The sequence below is a fragment of the Entelurus aequoreus genome, linkage group LG25 (genome assembly GCF_033978785.1).
Source record: "Entelurus aequoreus isolate RoL-2023_Sb linkage group LG25, RoL_Eaeq_v1.1, whole genome shotgun sequence".
NCBI classification, from domain to species: domain Eukaryota; kingdom Metazoa; phylum Chordata; class Actinopteri; order Syngnathiformes; family Syngnathidae; genus Entelurus; species Entelurus aequoreus.
The window spans coordinates 5,776,811-5,799,790 of NC_084755.1; the positions used below are offsets into that span (position 1 = coordinate 5,776,811).

Sequence of the window (22,980 nt, forward strand, 5' to 3'; positions counted from 1 at the left end):
CAGTTTTGTGCCCAAGGGACTGATTTTATTTAACACTATATTATTATTTATACACCTATAGTGATCACAGAGACAGGTTGTTTTTGTGTTACTGTATATATTTGTTTCTCTGAAAAATCCCACTTAATATACTTTGGGTAACAACAGTCAATATTTATTTATTTTATTTTATTTTATTTTTTTAGGTGGGTAACAGTCAATATTTATTTATTTATTAGATTTTATTTTTTTATTATATAATAAAAGTGAGCTTTTGTTAAACCAAATATTGTGTGTTTTTTTCCATATACAACAACCTATCTGGACTCCATAAGAGAATCCATAAGGAATCGGTTCGATAAGAGGATTCGATAATAGGCTCGAACTCGATAATTCCTTATCAAACATCATCCCTACACGGCACATTCTAAAAATACTATTAAAATAAACAAAAACATAACAAAAGTGAAATAAAAAAGCTTAAAGGTTAAATGTCATTTAGAAAAAGTTGCAATGTTGACTAATAAAACAAAGCTGGTTTTTTTTCTTTCAAACTGTCAATGCTCAAAACATAATATTGAATCAAAATCAAAGTTATTATGAATTATTGACCTATCCAAGGTTCCCATTACTTCACATCAAATATTACACCAAGAAAAATATTTTTGGTGGAAGATTTTGCAAATTTGGTAAATAAATAACCCAAAAATTTATATTTTGTTGTTTTCTTACTGTACCAAAAATGAACCGAATCGTGACCTCTAAACCGAGGTATGTACCGAACCAACATTTTTGTGTACCGTTACACCCCTAGTGTTTAGGAAACAATGTTTTTAAAAGTGTCATGCTTGTATGTACCTAAAGAGGGCGGAGGCAGCACTTGCGACCTGCGTGGCCACTCGCAGGCAGGGGGAGGAGAGTCCCGCCACCACAGTCTGTGACACAGCCAGAAAACCTTCAGCACTGAGGAACAAGCGCACATTTGGAGGCTGCCTAAAAAAAAAAAAAGTATTGGTCAATCAGATTAATCGGCGACAACTACAAGAACTGACTTGTGAAAAATGTTTGGAAATTCAAGTTTTTGACAATACCGTGAATTGTCAACTTGTTGTTTCTTGTCAAACCATGATAGACAAACTTGTGAACCTGCGCTAAACACACTGGCACATTATAAACAAATAACACTTGACTGTTGACATTACAAATATCATCGGTGTTTGTCGTGACGTAGCAACAAGTCCATTGTGTCACTGATGCAACAACACTTATTATGTCAATACTTACACAGGAGTTTGCTTTGCTCCAAAAACTGCAATTATTCCCTCCTTCAACGGGACTATTTATGTGCATGCACGCACTGATCTGAAGGTCCTGTGATCCTATCACACTTACATATTTTGCTGGTTCAGCATTTTATAACTACTTCCTGTGACACACACAGTAAAGGACAAAACTTCCTGATGTCTCTTTGCGGTGAGGCGAACATCCAATTAAAATTGTGTCAACGTTCCAAAGACTTGGCAGTGTTTTACAGGCTGATGATATGTGAGCCAGCGGCTACTTCATTCAAATCTAATTCAACTTTCCCGTGCAGCGAATATCAGCATCCTACAAGATGCTACTTTTTCAACTGAGGCTAAACATGATGTTCAGTACATAAACACGTTACAACCATAACTGTGTTGGATGTGATGACTTACCAGGGAAACCATTAGTCATTTATGCTTTTACATACAGCACAGGTGTCAAACTCAAGGCCCCAGGCCAGATCTGGCCCGCCACATCATTTAGTATGGCCCGCCATGTCATTTAATTGTGGTATGCAATGTTATTTTTTGCGGGCTAGAACATGGGTTTATATAGGATGCCACATCATTTATGTGGTCTGCCATATTATTTTATGTGGCCTGCCACTTTATTTATGGTCTGCCACTTAATTTATGGTCTGCCACTTATTTTACATGGCCTGCCATTTTATTTACGTGGCCTGCCACATCATTTACGTGGTCCACCAAATGATGTTACTGTATGTTGCCTGCAAAATGATGTGGCAGGCCACATCATTTATGCGGTCCGCCACATAATTTTATAAGGCAGGCCACAACACTTGATGTGGCCCGCCATATCATTTAAAGTGGCCTAAAATGTCATTAGTTGTGGTCTGCCACGTCATCTATGTTGCCTGCCAATTTATTTAAGTGGCCTGCCACATCATTTATGTAGTCCGCCACATTATTTTATGTTGCCTGCCAAACTATTTATGTGGTTCGCCACATTAATTTATGTGACCTGCCACCTCAATTATGTGGTCCGCCAAACTATTTTATGTGGCCTGCCACATCATTGTATGTGGCATGCCTTGAAATTAAATGTAGCCTGCCACATCATTTGTGGTCCGCCACATCATTTGTGGTCCGCCACATTGCTTTATGTTGCCTGCCAAACTATTAACGTGGCCCACCACATTATTTTATGTGGTTCGCCACATTAATTTATCAATTATGTGGTCCGCCACACTATTTTATGTGGCATGCCTTGAAATTAAATGTAGCCTGCCACATCATTTGTGGTCCACCACATTGTTTTATGTTGCCTGCCAAACTATTAATGTGGCCCACCCCATTATTTTATGTGGTTCGCCACATTAATTTATCAATTATGTGGTCCGCCACACTATTTTATGTGGCCTGCCACATCATTGTACGTGGCATGCCTTGAAATTAAATGTAGCCTGCCACATCATTTGTGGTCCACCACATTGTTTTATGTTGCCTGCCAAACTATTAACGTGGCCCACCACATTATTTTATGTGGTTCGCCACATTAATTTATGTGACCTGCCACCTCAATTATGTGGTCCGCCACACTATTTTATGTGGCCTGCCACATCATTGTACGTGGCATGCCTTGAAATTAAATGTAGCCTGCCACATCATTTGTGGTCCACCACATTGTTTTATGTTGCCTGCCAAACTATTAACGTGGCCCACCACATTATTTTATGTGGTTCGCCACATTAATTTATGTGACCTGCCACCTCAATTATGTGGTCCACCACACTATTTTATGTGGCCTGCCACATCATTGTATGTGGCATGCCTTGAAATTAAATGTAGCCTGCCACATCATTTGCGGTCCGCCACATTATTTTATGTTGCCTGCCAAACTATTTATGTGGCCCACTACATTATTTTATGTGGTTCGCCACATTAATTTTTGTGACCTGCCACCTCATTTATGTAGTCTGCCACATTATTGTATGTAGCCTGCCACATCATTTGTGGTCCGCCACATTGTTTTATGTTGCCTGCCAAACTATTAATGTGGCCCACCACATTATTTTATGTGGTTCGCCACATTAATTTATGTGACCTGCCACCTCATTTATGTGGTCCGCCACACTATTTTATGTGGCCTGCCACATCATTGTACGTGGCATGCCTTGAAATTAAATGTAGCCTGCCACATCATTTGTGGTCTGCCACATTATTTTATGTTGCCTGCCAAACTATTTACGTGGCCCACCACATTATTTTATGTGGTTCGCCACATTAATTTATGTGACCTGCCACCTCATTTATGTGGTCCGCCACATTATTGTATGTGGCATGCCTTGAAATTAAATGTAGCCTGCCACATCATTATGTGGTCCGCCACATTATTTTATGTTGCCTGCCAAATTATTTATGTAGCGCGCCAAATAATTTTTTGTGGTTCGCCACATTGATTATGTGGCCTGTCACCTGATTTATGTGGTCCGCCATGCTATTTGATGTGGCCTGCCATCATTGTATGTGGCATGCCTTAAAATTTAGCGTAGCTCTACTACATTATTTAACGTGGCCCGCAATGTAGTTTATGTGGTCCACCACGTGATTTTATATGGCATGCCACATTATATCATGTGGCCTGCTAAAGGCTGGAAATAATAAAGCACTTTCTGGCTAAATGTATTTGTTCCTTCAATTTTAACAAAAATTGTACAGCATGCTGCAATTGCCTATATAATACTAATTAATTGAATCCAACTACTTTTTATATTTTGGGTTATCAAAAATAAATACTTAGATATCTGCTTGTCACCTTGACTTATAATTTCAAAGCAAGTTTTGCATCAAAAAAAGATGCTCATGTAACCAGGCTATTATATATTATATTATATTCATATACTGTATAATCACTGTAACAAGTGGCCCTCTGAGAGACACTATAGTTGCGATGTGGCCCTCAAGGAAAACGAGTTTGACACCCCTGACATACAGTATGTAGTACGTTTGTGTATATATATTAAAACCGTGTGCAAAATGTACAAACACTGTTGTAGGTAGACTAAAAAGAGTAACTATGTAGTCTCACCTCCCCAATATCTCAGTAAGAAGCACAAATCCTTGTTTCAGCACATCCATGTTGGTCAGCTGCAGTGCCTGTTTCAGACTGCGCACCAGGGATTCAATACCTGACACAAAAGGCACATTCTGTGTCACACAATGATTATAATTTCACCCCGTACAGTATGGGGTGAAATGACTGCCAAAATTTCACAAACACACAAAAATGCTTTGACTCAGGCCCAACGATTCACAAGTAAAAAACTGTTTTCTTCAAATACAAAAACATTTACAACTATAAAAAACAATTCACTGCAATTAAAAAAAACGATTTGCAGGTATAAAAAACATTTTTTTTCAAGTTGAAACTTTTGAAAGTAATATTTCCCCTGCGTGAGCCACACACTTGGACCTCATTTGCATCTTGTAACGACTGCTGGGTCAATTTAAGGCGGTCAAAGCTACTGTTATTTGCGCATGGTGCCGTCCGCCAAAAATAAAGAAGAAGAAGCAGGGCGAGGAGTACAATGGCAGACAGAAGCGAGGGGAAACAACCTCAACCTCTCAGTTAAATTGTAACAACCATTTTACTCCCAAACCTGTTTCTTCTTCTTTGGTCATTTTGGCGGACGACACCATACGCAAATAACAGTCGCTTTGACGGCCTTAATGGGAAAGGCACTTTTTGGGGAATTTTGCCTATCGTTCACAACACTTATGCTAGACAAGAAGACAAAAGGTTTTTGTTTTTTGGCTTTCTAACAATGTTCTTGGTGGCTAGCAATGCAGCTAATGGGAGCAATCAATTCTACCTCCAAATCACTTTAGAAATGCATTCAAAAACTGTCAACAATACTTCATTTACGTTCTGTAAGCTATATAATAACCAAGCTGTTACTGTAAGAGCGAACACTGAGGATTTTTTTTGGCATAGTAACACATCAGCATGTTTCGGTATTGGCCATAAAAATGCTAACTATGGCAAGAGATGAGCGAGCATACTTGCCAACCCTCCCGAATTTTCCGGGAGACTCCCGAATTTCAGTGCCTCTCCCGAAAATCTCCCGGGACAACCATTCTCCCGATTTCCAGCCGGACTTAAGGCACGCCCCCTCCAGGTCCGTGCGGACCTGAGTGAGGACAGCCTGTCGTCACGTCCGCTTGGCCAACCAAAAAGTAACCACAGAACACTATATTGTTCTGTGGTTACTTTTTGGTTAGCCAACGGTTTACGTTGTATTGCGCACCTTGACGGCAAGTGTGGGAGTCGGTCCTGAAGTATGAAGTAAAGAGACGTAACTTCGTCACCTCGCCTGGTTATTGACTCCAACCCAGAATATTACACTGCCCATACCTACGCTCCTTCAAACGCTGTGCTACAGGCTGCAAAGCATTGCACGTTCAAATACAACAATGAGTAGAGGAGTGTTATGTGTGTGTATATGTGTAAATAAATGAACACTGAAATTCAAGTATTTATTTTATTTATATGTGTATATATATATATATATATATATATATATATATATATATAATATAAAATGCATATATATATATATATATATATAGCTAGAATTCACTGAAATTTTATATATATATATATAAATAAAATAAATACTTGACTTTCAGTGAATTCTAGCTATATATATACACTACCGTTCAAAAGTTTGGGGTCACCCAAACAATTTTGTGGAATAGCCTTCATTTCTAAGAACAAGAATAGACTGTCGAGTTTCAGATGAAAGTTCTCTTTTTCTGGCCATTTTGAGCGTTTAATTGACCCCACAAATGTGATGCTCCAGAAACTCAATCTGCTCAAAGGAAGGTCAGTTTTGTAGCTTCTGTAACGAGCTAAAGTGTTTTCAGATGTGTGAACATGATTGCACAAGGCTTTTCTAATCATCAATTAGCCTTCTGAGCCAATGAGCAAACACATTGTACCATTAGAACACTGGAGTGATAGTTTCTGGAAATGGGCCTCTATACACCTATGTAGATATTGCACCAAAAAGCAGACATTTGCAGCTAGAATAGTCATTTAGCACATTAGCAATGTATAGAGTGTATTTCTTTCAAGTTAAGACTAGTTTCAAGTTATCTTCATTGAAAAGTACAGTGCTTTTCCTTCAAAAATAAGAACATTTCAATGTGACCCCAAACTTTTGAACGGTAGTGTATATATATATATATATGTATTTTATAATATATATATATATATACATATAAATAAAATAAATACTTGAATTACTGAATCACTGAAAGTCAAGTATTTATTTTATTTATATATAAAATAAATACTTGACTTTCAGTGAATTCTAGCTATAAATATACTCCTCCCACCTTAACCCCGCTCACCTCAACCCCCCCGCCCCAATCTCCCGAATTTTGAGGTCTCAAGGTTGGCAAGTATGTATGCGAGCTTCTACGTTTGAATTTGTAATGAACAACAATGCGATCGGACAATAACCTGTACTGAGTGAAAAACATGAACAATCAGTATCTGTAAAGTAATATTTCATGCTTTATTGGTACGCCGCTAGTTCGACAGTGTATGTTCTGTAGTGTACGGTGATGTGCTGCTTATATTATGAACAACAATAGTCTGCGTTTTTAGGGACAAAAAGTATTTGTTTGCGTGTGGACAAGAGGCCTAAAGGCAGAGAAAAGTATGCGTTTATTAGGTAGTGGACATGGCCTTTTGTCCGGTTGTCAAATGTTTGTGATGAGTCCTGCTCTAAGTTAGTTTCTTTATGTTCCGAGCATTTTCCTCTTTTTTGCATTTTGGACATGTCTGTTATTTTGTACGCGGTACTTCTGTATCTTTAGTTCTTTAATAAACCTTTTTGAGCAGCACTCAACTGTTGCTCTTGCCTTCCTTGCCGCCAGATTTTCAACTGTGACAGTGTCTTACACAGAAGTATTGTTTACAGTTTCACTGTCTACGCATCAACCCCAGCTAACTGCAAACACGCAAAACTGCTGAGGCAGAGCTCCCTCACCATAAACTGAGTGACACTGGGAGAAAAATAGTGGGTCTTCAACCAGCAACAGCAAGCAGCTGTAGAGGGACCAAAGCAGCAGCTCACTGCTTGTACTAACCAGACGATCAAATAGAAACTCTGAAAGGAAAGAGGGATTGAGATTAAAGGAGGCCTCGGAGGGACAAAATAACTAGCAATGCTAAAGAGCAGTAGACCGTAGTACAGTATATGGTACCTGGTACATCAGCTTTGATAAAAGAAGCGCTGTAGTGACTGGGGGAATGAACCAGAATGGATGCAATGCATTTTGCACTGGTCACATGCAGTGCCTCTTCACCACTCAGCAGCAACTGAAAGACAAAGAATGGCTTTGTTAGAAGTCACCAATCAGAAGAAGGCACAAAGCCCTAAAATAATTTGCACGCCTCCAATAGGTTTTTGGTCCCCTGCTGATTTTGTAAGCTCAACTCCTTACAAATATAGGAGCAGTCCATACTTTTGTGGTCGGTTTGTTTTAACAGAAAGAGCCAGAATATCAACAGTGTAAAGCACAAAAAAAAGGTTATAAATTATTTTGTATTAGATTGTGTGGAATAAATATTTGAATCATCCAGTGAGAATTCAGACCCCTACAGTTCAGTTATGAGACCAAAAAGCACAGAAATTAGTAAGAAGCTTGGAGAGAAAAAAAAGACCAATGTGGGCGAGATAATTTAAAAAGACATTTGCGCGATTACATAATTATACTCGCTCTGAAGCTTCATTCAAGAAACCCACAATTAAACAGGGAGAGCCTGTAAAAGATCACAAGGGAGCTGGGACCAGAGAACCAAGAAAACCATAGCTGAAATAAACGGTGCACATCTGACTGGTTCAGAGAATGTGGTGGTCCGATGCCAACAAAATGACATATATTGTGGACCCTTGGCCTCGGTCTGAACTCTCAAGATGGGCCATTACCTTTTTTTTGTTCCTTGGTCAAAATCAGTCTAAATCAGTCCAAACTACGGCCCGCATGCCAAGTGCAGCACGCCCGCGAGACGTCACGAGTTCAATAAAGCAGCACTTTAAAATGAATCTCATATGCCGGTCAATCACTGTATGCTTCAAATTGCTGCCACCTTGTGGATGATGTGAGTAAATCAGGTCAATAACACTTGAATGTACTTTAAAACAATAGCACAGCATTTACTTATATGACACAATACGAACAACCTTTCCTAGTCATGGTGCAAAAATAATAATAATAATGCAACTAGTTAAAAGGTCAACACACATGGTGACCAATAACACAACCTGCTTACTGAACTTTGTGGATATTATGAAAAACGTCCAAACACCATAAAACAAATTCAAAATTACACCCATAGGGTGCATGATGGGGGAAATGTAAAACACTCCACACTTATTCAGGTTTGAAGCATTTTAGCTGCTTGATATTTCTGATTGATTACAAAACTTTAAGAAGGTCGTCCCGGAAGTAAACAAGGTTGGAGTCGAACTTTCACACACTCTTATGATCCAATTATATCAATATATCCATTATTTTAATTTATAATGTACATACACACAGTATATATATATATATATATATATGTATGTATATATGTATATATATATATATATAACTATATGTATATGTATATATAAATATATACATATAGATATGTATACACACACACACTAAATATATACATCCATCCATCCATTTTCTACCGCTTATTCCCTTTGGGGTCGCGGGGGGCGCTGGAGCCTATCTCAGCTACAATCGGGCGGAAGGCAGGGTACACCCTGGACAAGTCGCCACCTCATCGCAGGGCCAACACAGATAGACAGACAACATTCACACTCACATTCAAACACTAGGGACCATTTAGTGTTGCCAATCAACCTATCCCCAGGTGCATGTCTTTGGAGGTGGGAGGAAGCCGGAGTACCCGGAGAGAACCCACGCAGTCACGGGGAGAACATGCAAACTCCACACAGAAAGATCCCGAGCCCGGGATTGAACCCCAGACTACTCAGCACCTTCGTATTGTGAGGCAGACGCACTAACCCCTCTGCCACCGTGCTGCCTATACAGCATATATATATATATATATATAATGTGTGTGTGTATATATATACAGTATATATCTATATCTATATAACTATATATATATATATATATATATATATATATATATATATATATATATATACAGTGGGGCAAAAAAGTATTTAGTCAGCCACCCATTGACAATCAATGGGTGGCTGACTAAATACTTTTTTGCCCCACTGTATATATATATATATACTGTATATGTGTGTGTGTGTATATGTATATACTGTGTATATATATACTGTATATATATAGTTACTTTACATGCAGTCGGCTTTTGGCCCGGCCAAATTTTTTTATAGCCCAAAGCTGCCCTTGAGTCAAAAGGTTTGGACACCCTTGGTGTAAATGTCGAGTCATTAAGGTTAATGTGGCTAGAAAATTTAAAAGGGGGCAGCCTGACATTAAATTTGTACCACCTGGCGTTTACTTTGCCCACCACTGTTATTGTCATTGCAAATGTTGACTGGGCTATCTCGGCACACCAGGAAGGTTACAAACTACCAAAAGCAAGCACTTTTGTTTAAATCTAACATGGTTGCCATATGTCTTTGTAGCTTCATTGTGTTTGATCGAATACATGAGAAGGATAGCTGATATTCACATAAACTATTGATCTGGATGACTTGCTTGTGTGAATAAACAATTGTGGTCTCCTACAGGACACTAGTGTCATGAGCCTTTCTGCAATGTGAACCATTACTGAGTTAATCCAACGTGACATCATCTACACATTGGTTCCCCAGACATGAAGCAAAAATATTTTTCCCAAGCCAAACTCCCCAATTCCCTTTATAAAGGACACATTAATCCTGGATTAGAGCTCCTCTGTATCCAAATACAAGCTTTGGTGGTGCAGGCAGGATGTTTGGACAGAGACCTTTTTCAGGATGAGAGGCAGGTGGCAGTGGTCAGAAGTCTGTTGTTCTTGGTCCTGGCTGCTGATGTGGATGGTCTGAGTCTGGCTGGTCATGAACTGAATGCCGGTGTTACTCATAAGAACTGACACTGCCTCTCCCCACTGCACTAGAAGCCACAGTAGAGCTGTGAGGTGGAAGATATAGTCAATAAGGGTCATTGAACGTGAAACATTCTATCTGTAAATCCATATCTTGCATGAGTGATATTCACTTTTTGCTATCATCGCACTTGTCCACATTCCACACATTTTTATACAAACCCCAAAAGCAGTGAAGTTGTCACGTTGTGTAAATGCTAAATAAAAAGAGAATACAACAAATCCTTTTCAACTTATATTCAATTGAATAGACTGCAAAGACAAGATACTTAACGTTCCAACTGGAAAACTTTGTTCTTTTTTGCAAATATTAGCTCATTTGGAATTTGTTGCCTGCAACATGTTTCAAAAAAGCTGGCACAAGTGGCAAAAAAGAGTGAGAAAGTTGAGGAATGCTCATCAAAGACTTATTTGGAACATCCCACAGGTGAACAGGCTAATTGGGTGCCATGATTGGGTATAAAAGCAGCTTCCAAGAAATGCTCAGTCATTCACAAACAAGGACGGGGCGAGGGTCACCACTTTGTCAACAAATGCCTGAGCAAAATGTTTAAGAACAACATTTCTCAAGCAGCTATTGCAAGGAATTTAGGGATTTCACCATCTACGCTCCGTAACATCATCAAAAGGTTCAGACAATCTGGAGAAATCACTGCACGTAAGCGGCAAGGCCAAAAACCACCATTGAATGTCCGTGACCTTCGATCCCTCAGGCGGTACTACATCAAAAAGCGACATCAGTGTGTAATGGATATCACCACATGGGCTCAGGAACACTTCAGAAAACCACTGTCAGTAACTACAGTTGGTCGCTACATCTGTAAGTGCAAGTTAAAGCTCTACTATGCAAAGCCAAAGCCATTCATCAACAACACCCAGAAACACTTCGCTGGGCCCGAGCTCATCTAAGATGGACTGATGCAAAGTGGAAAAGTGTTCTGTGGTCTGACGAGTCCACATTTCAAATTGTTTTTGGAGACTGTGGACGTCGTGTCCTCCGGACCAAAGAGGAAAAGAACCATCCAGACTGTTCTAAGCGCAAAGTGTAAAAGGCAGCATGTGTGATGGTATGGGTGTGTATTAGTGGCCAAGACATGGGTAACTTACACATCTGTGAAGGCACCATTAATGCTGAAAGGTACATACAGCTTTTGGAGCAACATATGTTGCCATCCAAGCAACGTTATCATGGACGCCCCTGCTTATTTCAGCAAGGCAATGCCAAGCCACATTCTGCACGTGTTACAACAGAGTGGCTTCGTAGTAAAAGAGTGCGGGTACTAGACTGGCCTGCCTGTAGTCCAGACCTGTCTCCCATTGAAAATGTGTGGTGCAATATGAAGGCTAAAATAGCACAACGGAGACCCTAGACTGTTGAACAACTTAAGACTTAGACTTCCTTTTTATTGTCATTCAAATTTGAACTTTACAGCACAGATAAGAACGAAATTTCGTTACATAAACTCATGGTAGTGCAGGATAAAAAAGCAATAAGGTGCATATATAAATAAATATATATATATAAATATATATATAAAATAAATTATATAAATAAATAGATTACTGTACAGATAAATATATTGCACTTTTTCACATGCCTCCACGTTTATGGATGTATGTTATATTGTCTTTTTTATTCCAGCGAGTTAATCCATTTTGGGGGGAGTTGAGGGGATAATTTATTTATGATGCGTTCAAGAGTCTTACGGCCTGAGGGAAGAAGCTGTACATCAAGCAAGAATGGGAAATAATTCCACCTGAGAAGCTTAAAAAATGTGTCTCTTCAGTTCCCAAACCTTTACTGAGTGTTGTTAAAAGGAAAGGCCATGTAACACAGTGGTGAACATGCCCTTTCCCAACTACTTTGGCACGTGTTGCAGCCATGAAATTCTAAGTTCATTATTATTTGCAAAAAAAAAAGAAGTTTCTATGTTTTAATATTAAATATCTTTGCAGTCTATTCAATTGAATATAAGTTGAAAGGTATTTGCAAATCATTGTATTCTCTTTTTATGTACCATTTACACAACGTGACAACTTCACTGGGTTTTGTATATACTACATCCCTTTCGAGTGTTTATCTGCGTTTCTTAAAGTCATTTCAAGTTTAAACATTCAACATCGTTTTCTCACCAATACAATTGTTGATAAGCTGGGGGGAGCTGGCATTGGCAAAGGTCTGCAGCAACAGGACACACACTCTGTCCCGAAGGGTGACGGGCAGGGCGTGGGCCGGCGAACCCCCAGCGGCCCCCAACGTCTTGAGCCACACATAGATGATTGAAGCCTTCAGCCCTTCATCCGGATACAACAAGACCGAGCACAGGCGGTCAAGCAAGGGAGCTGGAGGACAAAGATGGCAGTGAGCACATGTCATGAAAGGAAATAGGGAATTTTAAAGCAATTAGGAAAATGCAGTACATACATACTGTACTAGGGTTGGGCGATTCAAGTAAACTGCTGTGGTGATTATTTAGATGATTCCCCCTTTGTCATTGTATCTCCATTTTATTGCACTGAGCCTAGTCTATAAAATCCGCTACACCTGCCTGATACCGAAGTACATGTCAAACTACTTCCATAACGTAAATGACCGCCATAACCACAACACCAGGGGGAGCTCCACTAACCACGTTAAACCCAGATTCCAATCTAACAAAGGTCTTAAGTCATTCTCTTTCTATGCCACATCAATATGGAATGCACTCCCAACAGGTGTAAAAGAAAGGGCATCTCTATCCTCCTTCAAAACCACACTAAAAGAACACCTCCAGGCAACTACAACCCTTGACGAACACCCTCCCCCTTCCACATCCCACCTCCCCGGATTATAAATACCGTATTTCCTTGAATAGCCGCCGGGGCGCTAATTAATTTAAAACCTCTTCTCACTCCTGCGTTTACCAAAAGCATGCGGGATTGGCAAAGCATGCGCTAATTATTTTAAAACCTCTTCTCACTCTGGCGCTTACCTTATGAAAATCACATTTAATAAAAAAAACGTTATTATGGTCTTACCTTTAGGTATAAATGAGTCCATGCACAGCTCCTATAGAAGTCTTCCTTATCTTTCTTCAGTTTTAAAAGTCTCTCTGTCTCGATGGAAATCTTCCTTTAAGTATTACCTCCTGCTTCGATTGAAAGTCCAGTTTAGAAAACTGTTTTATTTTAGATATGTAATCCTCCATGGTAAAAGTGCAAGCAAACAATGGCTGCTCATTCTTGCTGCGTGTTGTCTTCTTCTGCAGCACCGGTCTTCTGCAGTACCAAGAAGGATCACTAGCGCCCTCTACCACCAGGAGGCGGAAGTCATTTAATGACTCATATTTGACCCGGCGGAAGTGCCAAGCATGCGCTAATTATTTTGCGAAACGAGTTTGACCCGGCTGTAATTCTAGGCAGGCGAATACTATATTCCCGGCGGCAATTCAAGGAAATACGGTAACCAAATGGAAATAATCAAATGTATATACTTGTTCTTATGCTTTCTGAACTCACTATGTTCTCTGCTCGCTGTACATATCCTACCAAGTCACACCTACACTGTTTCAATGTCCATTTCTCTGATGATGCAATTGTTGATGACTGAAGTGCTGATATCAACCAAACCCTCCTCATCCCACCCCCCAGATTGTAAATAATGTAAATAATTCAATGTATATACTCTGATGATTAACTTGTGTGATGACTGTATTATGATGATAGTATATATTTGTACCATGAATTGATTTAAGTGGACCCCGACTTAAACAAGTTGAAAAACTTATTGGGGTGTTACCATTTAGTGGTCAATTGTACGGAATATGTACTGTACTGTGCAATCTACTAATAAAAGTTTCAGTCAAAACACAGTACAGATTGTGTAGTTACATGACAGAAAGCCAGGTGTCGCAAAGCGCAAAGGCTGCCTGAAACCCAGTAGAAGAAGAAGTACCTACGTAACAAAGTGTCATGGAGAACAACTGAAACACTATGCCAACAGTACAACGTGAGCATCTTGTACCTAACCATACCAACTTTACTTATAAAGCCCTTTAAAAACTAGCACAATTGAAAAACAAAGGGCTGTACACCACAAATAAATAGAGGCAAAGGACAGACTAAAAAAATAACATTTACAACAGAAATAAAGATACACATTTAAAAAGGAAAAGGAATCCTGTGTTAGTTGTTCGGTCACACCTTAGGATGACGTTGATCAAAAAGTCGAGAAGTACTTAATAATCACGCGGTAACCGAAATCAAAGTAAAAGGTTCAGGTTTTCATGGTTTAGAATTAATGAATGAATTAATTAATCTGAAAATGGACACCCCTACACCATATGCTGTACTAACTAGGGCTGCACACAAAAACAAAACAAAAAACAACTTGATTCAGGAACAACCGCAATAATTGACTTTTTTACGTGCATAGATTAGAGGTGTAAGATGAGCAAGCCTCCCATGTTTTGGACTTGAATTATTTAAATTAATAGAAAAACTGAAAATACCGTATTTTTAGGACCATAGGGTGCACCGGATTATAAGGTGCATTAAAGGGGTCATATGATTTTTTTCTACGTGTAACACACTTCCTTGAGGTCTACATAACATGTAATGGTGGTTATTTGGTCAAAATGTTGCATAGATGATGTTTTACACATCATCTTCAAGTCGCTTTCTGACAGTCTCTTCAGGATGTGCCGTTTTGTGGGCGGTGCCTCCTCTTCGACAACATTTTCTCCCCGTCATATTAGTTGTACCGGTGGTTTTTAGCGCTTCCATAGCGAGCCTACTGATAGATATAAGTTAGAACTGTACGCTACTTTGTACTATAAATGGCAACAGTGGAGGATCAATGTCCCACAACAAGAGGATAGACGAAAAGAAGGAGCTACAATGGCAGACGCGTGCAAATTACGGGACTTATGCAGATCCCAAATACACATCAGCAGATACCAGAAGGTAAGAAAAGTTGATGTTGCATAATATTGCAAAACAAAATGCCAGATAATGTCTTCTAATAGGTGCCATTTGGGGGTCCTTCTCCACACACACTATAATACCTGTATGTTGAAGCACAGTACGTCTGACTAGGGTAGCCGTAATGCTCCAGGCTTCGTAGAATACCAAAGTTGTACTAAAAAATGTTGAAACATTTTTGAGCGTCGTGTGTAATGTTCTATATTCACAATGAAAGATCAAAGTTTTGGTGTTGCTTGCTTACGGGTACTTGCTAGCGTCATTTATTGAACAAGCGTCAACTTGCAGTCCACATATGAGTCTATGTGTGACTGCCATCTACTGGTCACACCTATCATTACACCATGTACCAATTAAAATCGCTTCAAGGTCGGTAAGGCGCACAGTCGATTTTTGAGAAAATGAAAGGATTTTAAGTGCGCCTTTTAGTCTGAAAATACGGTAATCAAAGTCCCTTGGCAACTGTCCTTTTATGAAGCAACCATGGCAGAATGACCATTGGAAGTTTAGAAAATTGTGATCAACATTGTTTTCAGAATTCTGCAGCCCTTCTGTAGAACATGGCTAAACACAACTCTTGCAAGTCCAATTAAGTGTCGGATTGAATAAAGTCTTCTCATCCATAACTTTAAAAGGCAACGTTTGTGCGTCCTGTGAAGAAACCCCTGATTAGCAAAGAGCGGTTGCAGCTTAACAAGCCCTCCAGCTGTGACAGACGAGGCACAAAGAAGGAAAGGTTGCCATTAGGACAGCAGCAGCAGCAGTGATGCCAAGATGCAAAATGGCACGTAAAAGACGGAACAAACTGAGGAAAGTTCAAATACATGGGAGGAGGATACACGTTTAAACGTAACACTCTCGGGGGGGCTGTGCCAGGAGAAAAGTGCAAAGAGGCTGATGAAGAACTATGCTGTGCAGACTGTCACATTACATGGCTGGAAGGAGAAACCACACAGGTGCAGAACAAGACAAATAGAATACAGACACATACAGAGAAACATCTTGAAAAATAATGACATTTAGGTTGAAGCCGCAAAATCTTTTGGCTGAAAAATTATGTTACTTGGGAATTGTCTTGCTTTTCTCGAAGCAAAATAAGAATAATAATAAGAATAGATTATGTAAAGCTTTTCAAGACACTCTAATGTGGCATCACACGATTCGATACTTGGGGGTAACACTTGGATTCAGAATCGATTCTCAATTCAAAATCATCCATCCATTTTCTACCGCTTATTCCCTTCGGGGTCGCTGGAGCCTACCTCAGCTACAATCGAGCGAAAGGCGGGGTACACCCTGGACAAGTCGCCACCTCATCGATACTGTTTTAATAACATTGGATGCCAGTTCTATGATGAACTACATTCCTCCATAAAATAGATAAACAGCTCTATTTCTATATTACTTAACTTTACTAAACAACTGGTTTTGTTCAATAAAATTATTACCCAAAGTCAAATGCAAATAAGGAAACAAGAGAAGTATCAAACACTGAAAAAGTACATCTGTACAGCAAATATGGGAATCTGCATCAACAATGTGATTTGCCTGAGTGCCAGGACATGTTAGATTGAAAAAAAAAAAATATTTAGATTTTATTTTAAATTGATTTAAGCATTGCAGTGTTTCCCATAAACTGCCAAGATACCTGTGGCGGTGGGGGCGTGGCTATGGGCGTGGTCAACATGACATCATCGAGTAATTTGCATAATTTACTACAATGATATGATTTTCTCTAAAAAGGCTAAAAAAATGTATACTTACTAATTAATAATAACACTTTTGTTTTAAACGTCCATCCATCCATCCATCCATTTTACAATATAATTACAACACTTTATGTACATATTTATATACAGATTTGAACAATAAGTTATTCACTGAAATATATTTATTAATTGTGGTTCTTACAAAAATATATCTTATAAAATATAAAAGCTAAAATGTCTCTTAAAGCTCTGCCCCTTTAATTAGTGCATACTAAATAATTTAACTTTAGCCTACTACTACAACCATATTATTTACCAGCAACATAAAGTGAAACAGAGGCAGAGGTGTCCTGCCACAGTCAGTAACAAATAAACAGAAAACAGTAGTGGTCAAATACAAATAGGGCAACAAGAGAAGTATCCTACACTTCTCTTTTGTAAAGTAAATCTGAACAGCCGATATGGGCATCTACATCAACTATATGATTTGCCTGAGAAGCTGGACAGGACAAAAAAAATAAAAAAATGTATTTGTGGCGGACGAAATTCTTTCGTGGCGGGCCGCCACAAATAAATGAATGTGTGGGAAACACTGCATTGTTACAAATAAGAATCGAGATTAATCTGAAAACATTTTTTTGACACCCCTACTCTTAAAGCACTCTTCAGTAATAACTGAGAACCTATCATTCATTCGCTCCATATTCACACTTGGTGGTGGTAAGCTACATTTAAGTTGAAGTTAAAGTACCAATATAGTCAGAGACACACTAGGTGTGGCGAAATTATTCTCTGCATTTGACCCATCACCCTTGATCACCCCCTGGGAGGTGAGGGGAGCAGTGGGCAGCAGCGGTGGCCGCGCCCGGGAATCGTTTATGGTGATTCCAACCCTTGATGCTGAGTGCCAAGCAGGTAGGGAATGGCTCCCATTTTTATAGTCTTTGGTATGACTCGTTTGTAGCCATAGTTGCCCTGTGGCTGCCGATTTGCAACTACTCCCTCTCCGACCACCACCAAACATTCATTTATATTCATACACCAGTGTGTGAAGTGACTTGCCCAAGGACACGGCGGCAGTGACTAGGATAGCGGACGGCTGGATTTGCACTACAGTAGGAACCCTCAAGGCCGCTCTACCGTCTGAGCCACGCCGTTACAGTGTGTCAATTTCTTTATAGGTAAGAGTTATTCCATGATTATTCCTATTCTTAATGTATATACATGTACCTGGCCTGGAAGCTGCACGTCATATTTGAGTGCATTTACACTTCCATGAACACTGAAGTGACATTTAAGTAAGCAAGTTGTTTCTTACGCAGAATCAGGCTCTTTCGCAGAAAAATAAATGTCAAGTAGAAGCACATAAATCATAACAAGCTATCGGCTGTGAAAGCGAGACTGCAGGAAGGAAATGTTTTAAAGAAGACGGCGCTGCAGGAAGAGAGACTCTGGCGAGGAAAGACGGGAAGCGTTGACAAAGAAGGCGAGTCAAGCTTTGTGAAGCAGATCAAAAGCCATGCAAGGCTTCTGGACATATTTGATAAAACCAAAGTATAGGAGGCGGCTAAGATGAGGCAAAGCAAGAGAAAGAGGCTGATAAGACTTGACATAAACGTAAGTGAAATGTTGTTATTATGAGGAGAAGAAACATTTGTTCGGGAAAATAATGAGTCGGCTCGCGCTTATTTAACCCCCCCATCAAATGCTAACCGTCCTGAACTCAACAATGTGGAGACGCCTACTTAAAACATCATCTAGTTTTTATTTTTATTTATTTTTTATTATCTTTTTATTTTAATTTAATTTTTTTTATTTTTTATACACTGTAGCACTTTGAGGTTGTTTACGCAGTGCTTTTTACAAATAAAATCTATTATTATTATTATCAACTACACTACCAAGCTGAAGCTAGCAACAACACAGCTCATCTGTTTGTATTGTTGTGAACGACATCATGGACGTAACATTATTCTACAAACAATGGTTGCAACTTGAAAGGCTCACTCTTTTTTTTTCTTTTTTTTTAACAGTCTTAAGTAGGGATGTCCGATAATGGCTTTTTTGCCGATATCCGGAATTCCGATATTGTCCAACTCTTAATTACCGATACCGATATCAACCGATACCGATATATACAGTCGTGGAATTAACACATTATTATGCCTAATTTGGACAACCAGGTATGGTGAAGATAAGGTACTTTTAAAAAAAATGAATCAAATAAAATAAGATAAATAAATTAAAAACATTTTCTTGAATAAAAACGAAAGTAAAACAATATAAAAACAGTTACATTGAAACTATTAATGAATGAAAATGAGTCAAATGAAGTGTTAAAGGTTAGTACTATTAGTGGAGCAGCAGCACGCACAATCATGTGTGCTTACGGACTGTATCCCTTGCAGACTGTATTGATATATATTGATATATAATGTAGGAAGCAGAATATTAATAACAGAAAGAAACAACCCTTTTGTGTGAATGAGTGTAAATGGGGGAGGGAGGTTTTTTGGGTTGGTGCACTAATTGTAAGTGTATCTTGTGTTTTTTATGTTGATTTAATTTAAACAAAAAGAAAACAAACAAAAAAAACACTGATACCGATAATAAAAAAAACGATACCGATAATTTCCGATATTACATTTTAAAGCACTGCGATGAGGTGGCGACTTGTCCAGGGTGTACCCCGCCTTCCGCCCGATTGTAGCTGAGATAGGCTCCAGCGCCCCCCGCGACCCCGAAGGGAATAAGCGGTAGAAAATGGATGGATGGCATTTTAAAGCATTTATCGGCCGATAATATCGGACATCAGTCGCCATTTTACTGGTCAAGCTGAGAACAACAGCACAGCACCCTTCCCCCTTCACAATAGTAGTAATCCCGTCTGACTGTGCTAACAAAATAAAGGTATCAAAAACTTACCTTGCACAATAATAATGTACCTAAAGCACGTATTGATACATTTACAAAATAATTATGCTTTTGACTTAAAATACTGGTGAAAATTGTCCGAAGATGTATTGCACCAATAAATATGAGGATTTTGGCGATTAATTAAAAACAAAAAGCACAAAATAAGTGTAAAAGGTAAAAAAACTGTATTAAAAACAAACTGGGAAAATGTTATTTTATTGTTTTTTATATTGCTATTGTTATCTAAATATATTGTTATTGTGTTATTTTACTTGTTGTGGTATATGTGTTACTAATTTATATCCAGGTTTTTTTTACACTTAATTTAAAGTTGAGTTATTTATGTTTTCACATTAATCAATAATCGTGTAATTAATTGTGATTAATTATCAATCAAAATAATCATGGTTATTATTTTTGCCATGATCGTCCAACACTACTTTGTAGGCAAAAAAGGTGACTCCCCACTATCTGCATTGTTATCCGCCTCTTGCTAGCAGTTCTTCACTATTTAGGAAGCACAAAAAACAGAAAGTGTGTTTTTGTCTTACTTTAGATTTGTGAAGGAATGGGCAGAAAAAAAAGGTAGTTCCTTATAAGCGAGGCAGCCAAAATCTTGATCGTGAATAAAGGTGGATTCATTGTGAAGCCCTATCTGATTGTTTTGGTTTGTACTTGTCTCTGGATATCTACGAACAACATTTTGTTTTAAGCCAAAAAAGTTAAAGAAATCCATATATCTATGCACAACACAAGTGGTATCACATACGGCAAAGTCTTAATTGAGGTATTAGGAATCCTTTAGGCAGGCAAAAACAAAGATGTGCAACCGATAAGTTATGTGGAAAGGCAGCAAGTGAACGTGATGTATACTCTGCTGTCTGTTGCTAGTCCAAACAGCCCAAGGGAGACGTGTTGAGTGACAAGCTGCAGACAGACTAACACAGTCAATAATGGTAGCCTGCATCTTGCATCACCACTACCTGCTGCCCACTGGAGCTTGCAAAAAGCTCATGTAAATGCCCATCAAGGTGGCAACAAAAGAGGAGAAGAAGTAAACCAAGGGCACATGAGTAAATCAAGAGTTTGTGTGTTTCATTGTGTATAGTAATTCAAAACTCACAGAATGTCATAAAGACAAAAGGTACCTGGCACGGACGGAACGACAGGTTATATTTAGAACTTATGTTTAGTTCCTGCCTCAAGCAGGCGTGTGTTTGACTATGGAGGTTGTGGACGCAGCAAAGTTTTCTCAGAGCACATGTCGAGGTCAGGGAAAGAAAAATATATGAGAAATATACCAATGCCCATACTTGCGAAAAAGAGGGAGAAAGAAATAGGGCACCACATAGTGGAGTTAATTTAAAAGGACCGCAGTTTGATGCAGTGGGTATGTCATATACATGAACATATGGCTCATGCAGAGATGAATATCCTCACACATACAGTATTTCAACTTCACTTCCTTTAAATGTTTGGTTGTGCCAGCTTGAGCTTGAGCTGCAGTATTTTCTGTTAGCAAGAGATCAGTACTCCCAAACCCATTTTTTACTTGATGTGGGTGAAAATATTCTTAAATACTTTGTTTATACCCCAATGACAGTCCATCAATTATCTTTCCCAAAGAATGCAATTTATAGAGGGACAAAAGGTGAAATGGTGAATTAAACTCAACTATTCTTGAATAGACTGTGGTTTTCTAAACGTCAATATAGGAGAGAAAGTTGTACACTTAACACAATTTTGGGGCCACAAGTGTTACGTACATAGGGATGGGTACCTGGTCCCTGGGAACTGATACCAGTACTCAACGGTACTAATTTTCAGTGCTTTTGTGTGTGTTAATAATTTTTCATTGCAACATTTAAAATTAAGCTATCAAGATAAGTGCTGTCAAATCGTCCTATCTTGTTTCATCATCACATTTCTGAGTTTTATTCGCAGGTATGACATTAAGGACCTGGGGCCGTACTTATCAAGCTTCTTAGAATTACTCCTAAGAAGTCTGCTAAGAGTTGACTTAAGAGTAAATAAATTCTTGGCTGAAAGCTGCACTTAAAAGTTAGTTATCAAGCGTCTTACTCACACTTTCAGCGAAGTGTAGGACTGAATCTTAAGTGTCACACTCAGAGCTGAATTACGACATTACTATGTGCCGTAAACGGAATTTTAGGTGACGTCATTTCTGTGACCATAGAAATGACCAATCACGGAAGGGAATCCCTTGTCTAAGAATAAAGAAATATCTTGGAAATATTTAAGTGGACAATGGGAGTGTATATTTTGACAATAAACTACAAAATAATACAAAACAAACTAGTCCCCGCCGGCACTCACGCTACCGCTCCCTCTCTTCTCTCGCCCACACACTCACTGACGTCACTCACCTCACGGCCACACACATACGCTACTGTCATAACATTTTCTTTCCAATTCATTAAATAGGCAACTAATTTGAAACTGGTGTGGGTGGCTCTATATATACTAGCCCACTGCAGACACATGCAGAAATCAACAAGGAATCGAAAAGTATTAAATCTGTGACAAAAATAATATCTGCTCTGTCTAAACGATACCGTTTGATCAGCTGCTCGTCATAAAAAAAAAAAAAACATTGTTCCGTTCCCTGAACGTTCGCGCACGTCTCTCTCGCCTCAGTGCCATCCCCTGCTGGCAACTCCTAACCACTTAAGACACCTCTGAAGGTCTCTTAAATATCACGGAGAGTAGGAGTGATTCTTAGACTTAAGAACGTTGATAAAAAGCTTTTATTCTTAAGTTTGAGAATAGGACTACATTTTGCAAATTCTCAGGACTTAAGTGTAAAATGGCACTCTAAGAAGCTTGATAAGTACGGCCCCTGATCTACTAAAGGTTTACTAAAACTACAACACGTGCAAAGCTGATCTACTAAAGTGTGCAAAGTAGATTGCGTCTGTTAAGTTAGCAGAATAAAGGCGCGCAATCCAGTTTGCGTCTCTGTCCT

General features: G+C 38.9%; 1 protein-coding gene across 6 annotated transcripts in view; it reads right to left on the minus strand.

Moving 5' to 3' along the window:
- Positions 1-22,980, minus strand: part of LOC133642291 (meiosis inhibitor protein 1-like) — a 120,836-nt gene that overhangs the window by 70,843 nt on the left and 27,013 nt on the right. For all 6 annotated transcript variants that reach the window (XM_062036405.1, XM_062036403.1, XM_062036402.1 and 3 more), the window contains 6 exons: positions 12,541-12,750; positions 10,270-10,433; positions 7,524-7,638; positions 7,307-7,426; positions 4,336-4,435; positions 838-972 (listed from right to left, as the gene is read on the minus strand). In XM_062036405.1, coding sequence (XP_061892389.1) covers positions 838-972; positions 4,336-4,435; positions 7,307-7,426; positions 7,524-7,638; positions 10,270-10,433; positions 12,541-12,750 — 844 coding nt within the window. The remainder of the gene's footprint in view (positions 1-837; positions 973-4,335; positions 4,436-7,306; positions 7,427-7,523; positions 7,639-10,269; positions 10,434-12,540; positions 12,751-22,980) is intronic.